Here is a 4,573-nt window from a genome sequence, read left to right on the forward strand (position 1 = left end):
TCACTGTGAATAGACTCTCACCTTCTTTTAACAGATCTCATTTCAGCAGAACAAGCGCAGCCTTAGAGGAAGGAGAGATAGTGATAATTGTCCCTTGAGAGGAAACAACTGACCAAAAAATAAAAATGAGAGGCAGAGATGGGGAAGTGACAGATAGAGAAGTGAGACCAACAGACTGGAGGTTCCAGAAGGCTATAGAAAACCCTCCACCTCACTCTCGGTGGTTCAGCCATTTTCACGCTAACACAGCTTTAGAGTCAACATTGCACAGAAAATAAAAATAGAAGATGTAATGCTGATCTGACTCTCCACAGTCCTCGGAGCTATACACTTAGTCATTTTAACTGCAATCAGAGTCATCTCAAATAGCACCGTAATGGTGTTTCATTAGCAGGCCTTTTCCAAATGGAGGACGACGTAGTCGCTAGCAGCAGAGGTGATGAATAGTGTTGTTAAAGTTGATGTTCTGACATTAAGGAGCACATTGGCCCATCATGACTATTGTCTTTAGATTTCATTATCTCCCCATATTAAAGGTCACCACTGGAAATGCCATAGAGGTGTGGGGATAGTTAGGATTGAATGGATTGCAGTGCATGTGTCTGTGTTAATGATGTTGAATTAGGTCTTGATTTGAATTAATTAGGCAGGCTTTTATGGCTCAAGTGATGGCTAACATCATGCTGCTTGTGTAGTATATGTATAAGTCATGTAAATGCTAATGTGTATTTTGAATTTCTCCCACTCTGATTTGTCTCCATTAGGTCCCTTGACAAGCCGGCAGATCTTCCGCTTCAGCGAGGAAGGTTTAGTCAACGCCAGATTTGACTACAGCTACAACAACTTCAGAGTGACTAGCATGCAAGCAGTCATCAATGAGACCCCTCTACCTATAGATCTGTACCGTTATGTTGATGTATCAGGACGGGTCGAGCAGTTTGGAAAGTTTAGCGTCATATTTTATGACCTTAACCAGGTAGGTCAAATATTCCAATATGTTCTCATCCCAGGGCATCAAATATTGGCGCTTTGGCAAGCACCTTTGGCATCTCTGTGAGATGCGCAGGGTTTTCAGCAGAGAGCAGCATTCACCCACTAGTGTCAGTATGAGACACCAAAGGTGCTTCACAAAACATAAGTAAAAACCAATTGGCTTTGCAGTATGCACAAAACCTACTTGTTATGTGTTTACTCACAAAGTCTTTATGCTTAGGTTTAGGAAAAGATCTTGGCTTGAGTTAAAATACACTGATTAAAAATCACATTGTACAATGACAAACTGAAACATCACTTACGTGTGGGAAATGTTTGCCTGACCACCCTAACCACCCCCTACCATGGACTTTTTCCCTTTATATACTACATCATGGTAAATGTATGACCAGACCTGATGCTCTGGGCATCAAATACAGAGGGAGGTAGAGTAACGCTGTACTCTGTTGAAAACCCTGTATGTCACATATAGTGTGGATGCCAAAGGCACCCTTTAGCATCTATATGCAAAACAAATGGTACTAGACAAATCTTCAGTTTGACACCCTAGGAATGAGAACAGGCTGAATATTAAGGCATCAAAACTTTACTCTAGTTCTATTTTTTGTGTCTTTCTGAGTGTCATCAATGATGCCACCCTGATCTCTAACCTTGTTTCTAGCCACAGCTATTTTTATTTCTGTGGTGTGAGAAACCCATCTCACACTATCTGCTCAACACAAAGGGCACACAGGAAAAAAATTTACTACCATCTACTCAGTGTTGTAGTAGTCAAGTCCCAATTTTCAGAACTCATGACTCGATTTGGACTTGAGCACTGATGATTCGGACTTGAACTTGGAATCGAGCATTGACTGCATTTGGACTGAAAGTTGAAGATGAGGACTGACTTATTTTTGTAATAGGCCATAATAATTTGGCATAAGATGCTGATATTACAACCTATTCAGCTGTACCATGATGTATCCAGCACACTTCTACTGAAGTGTATACTCTTCCTTTCTATAAATGTTTTGTGTGTCTACATTCAGGTGCATACATGGCTAACGCACATTGTCTGCAATTCACTAGGTTATCACCACCCATCTGATGAAACACACCAAGGTATTTAACTCCTACGGCCAGGTGGTCGAGGTCCAGTACGAGATCCTTAAATCTATTGCCTACTGGATGACCATCCAGTATGACTCAGCAGGGCGCACAACTACCTGTGACATCAGGGTGGGAGTGGACAGCAACGTGACCCGCTACACTTATGAGTATGACGCAGACAGCCAGCTGCAAAGCGCCTCAGTCAATGAGCGCCCTCAGTGGCGCTATAGCTACGACCTCAACGGCAACATTAATCTGCTCAGCCATGGGACTAGTGCTAGGTAAGCCCTACCACCTGCACCTTTTCCAGCTGGTAATGTGCCATCACTATGTCAAAATGTGCATGTGTTATTATCCTGTTTTTAATCATGCCAGCAACATGGCTTTAGGGAGTGCAGTGCCGGTCAACCTTTGTATAGACCGAATTTACTCAAAAACTACTGGATGAATTGCCATGAAATCTTTATGGACATTCATTGTCCCCACATAATGAATTCTGCTGACCTTAGTGAACCCTGGACTTTTCTTCTAGTACCATCATGAGGTTGGCGTTTGTGGTTTTGAAATGTTCAATAGATTGACATGAAATGTGGAACACACGAGGGACTGTTTGTCCCTTTTGTCCTCCCTTAACATTTCTTCTGGTGCCATCGTCAACTCAGATGTTGAATTTGTTCAGCACTTTGGTTTATGACCAAGTATTAGACACTTTGAAAAATAAAGCTGGAAAATAGTTTTTGTGCACAACTGGGTTTTGCCATGTATGTGGTGCACTATGTGGAGCAGGAGATGCAGCGGAAATTCAGACTTGTTGAACTCTGACCTCAATTGTTCTGACCCTTGTGAGTGCAGCCAATCACTGTTGATCACTGCTTGAACTGACAAAAACTATTATACATGTTTTCAAATTTCCCAGACTAAACAGTTACAAATTACCCTCATATCCAGACCAGACAAAGACAGACAGATCTGTTTACTTGGTGAAATAGTGGCATGCAATTGCAGCTACCAGTATTGTTTAAAAAAATGGTTTGAGTCTGGCACTGTACTAAAAAGCACCACCTTGACTACAATGCTAACGTTGCTAGCAATGGATAGGTAGATGCATCTAAAACAGTTGGTAGCTGTATTTGCGTGCTAGTATTCTGCCATGTAGGCTGCCTGCCTTCTTTGGGCTTGATATGATGGCAGTTTGTTATTGTACCATTTTGGAAATTCAGAGACATATGCAGGGTAATTAGTTTTTCGTTCATTCAGGCTGTGGTCAACAGTTCAAGGAACTTGAACTCTCAGTACAGCCCTGCTCTTTGGTTCACCACCTACAGTATCACAGTGCAACACATACGCAATAAAGAGGCACGCTCAAAAGCTATTTTTCAACAGCATATATATATTTGTTTGGTTTATTTCCAGGCTGACTCCGTTGCGTTATGACCAGAGAGACCGCATCACACACCTCGGTGAGTTACAGTACAATGTGGATGAGGATGGCTTCCTCCGCCAGCGAGCCAATGACCTCTTCGACTACAACTCTAACGGCCTACTGACCCGTGTCTTCAACCGAGTGACTGAGCGCACTGTGTGGTACCGCTATGATGGGCTGGGTCGTCGAGTCGCCACCAAGAGCAGCCAGGGCGAGCAGCTGCAGTATTTTTATGCTGACCTGTCACAGCCCACCAGGATCACCCACTTGTACAACCACAGTAGCAATCTGATCACGTCGCTGTACTACGACCTTCAGGGTCATCTTATTGCCATGGAGCTGAGCAGCGGGGAGGAGTACTACGTCGCCTGCGACAGCGTGGGAAGTCCAAGGGCGGTTTTCTCTAGCAAAGGGCGACTGGTCAAAGAGATCCTGTACACCCCCTATGGAGAGGTCTACCAGGACACCAACCCGGACTTCCAGCTTGTCATTGGCTTCCACGGAGGCTTGTACGATTCTTTCACACGGCTGGTCCATTTGGGCAGGCGGGATTACGACACGCTAGCCGGCCGGTGGACCTCACCAAATCACGAACTATGGGGCGAGATGAGCAAAGAGCCGAAGCCATTCAACTTGTACGCCTTCAAGAATAACTGTCCAGTTGGGCGAGTGGAGGAGGTGACACAGTTTACTACAGGTGAGCTTCTCACATGTACACATACTGATTCACTCTTTAACTCAATAGTAAATCACTGACTTGCCGGCTCGTATGAGCTGCCACATTACAGCAACACATTCACACAGATCAAGGCAGACGTCTCACTCAGCAGCACCTACTCCCCCTCTCCCCCACACACACCTACATGGGAAACATCTGCCATATAAATGTGCGAGAATGAGATACACAGTTAACCACAGGTGAACTATGTGACAGAGGGGGAAGATATGACAGACAAAATGTACAGGCAACAGAAACGACAGCCATGCCTCTGATCAGTTTGTTTTTTAAGACGGGCAGTTATGTTTTGTTCCCTCTGTCTGTCAAGAACACACTGTTCCCTCGAG

At 44.2% G+C, this 4,573-nt stretch overlaps 1 protein-coding gene across 1 annotated transcript in view; it reads left to right on the forward strand.

Annotated features, from left to right (window-relative positions):
• Positions 1-4,573, forward strand: part of tenm1 (teneurin transmembrane protein 1) — a 181,262-nt gene that overhangs the window by 173,168 nt on the left and 3,521 nt on the right. The window contains exons 34-36 of the mRNA XM_020595580.1: positions 765-976; positions 2,065-2,366; positions 3,499-4,205. Of these exons, the coding sequence (XP_020451236.1) occupies positions 765-976; positions 2,065-2,366; positions 3,499-4,205 (1,221 nt within the window). The remainder of the gene's footprint in view (positions 1-764; positions 977-2,064; positions 2,367-3,498; positions 4,206-4,573) is intronic.

Source organism: Monopterus albus, unplaced genomic scaffold, assembly GCF_001952655.1.
Source record: "Monopterus albus unplaced genomic scaffold, M_albus_1.0 scaffold27.1, whole genome shotgun sequence".
Lineage (NCBI taxonomy): Eukaryota > Metazoa > Chordata > Actinopteri > Synbranchiformes > Synbranchidae > Monopterus > Monopterus albus.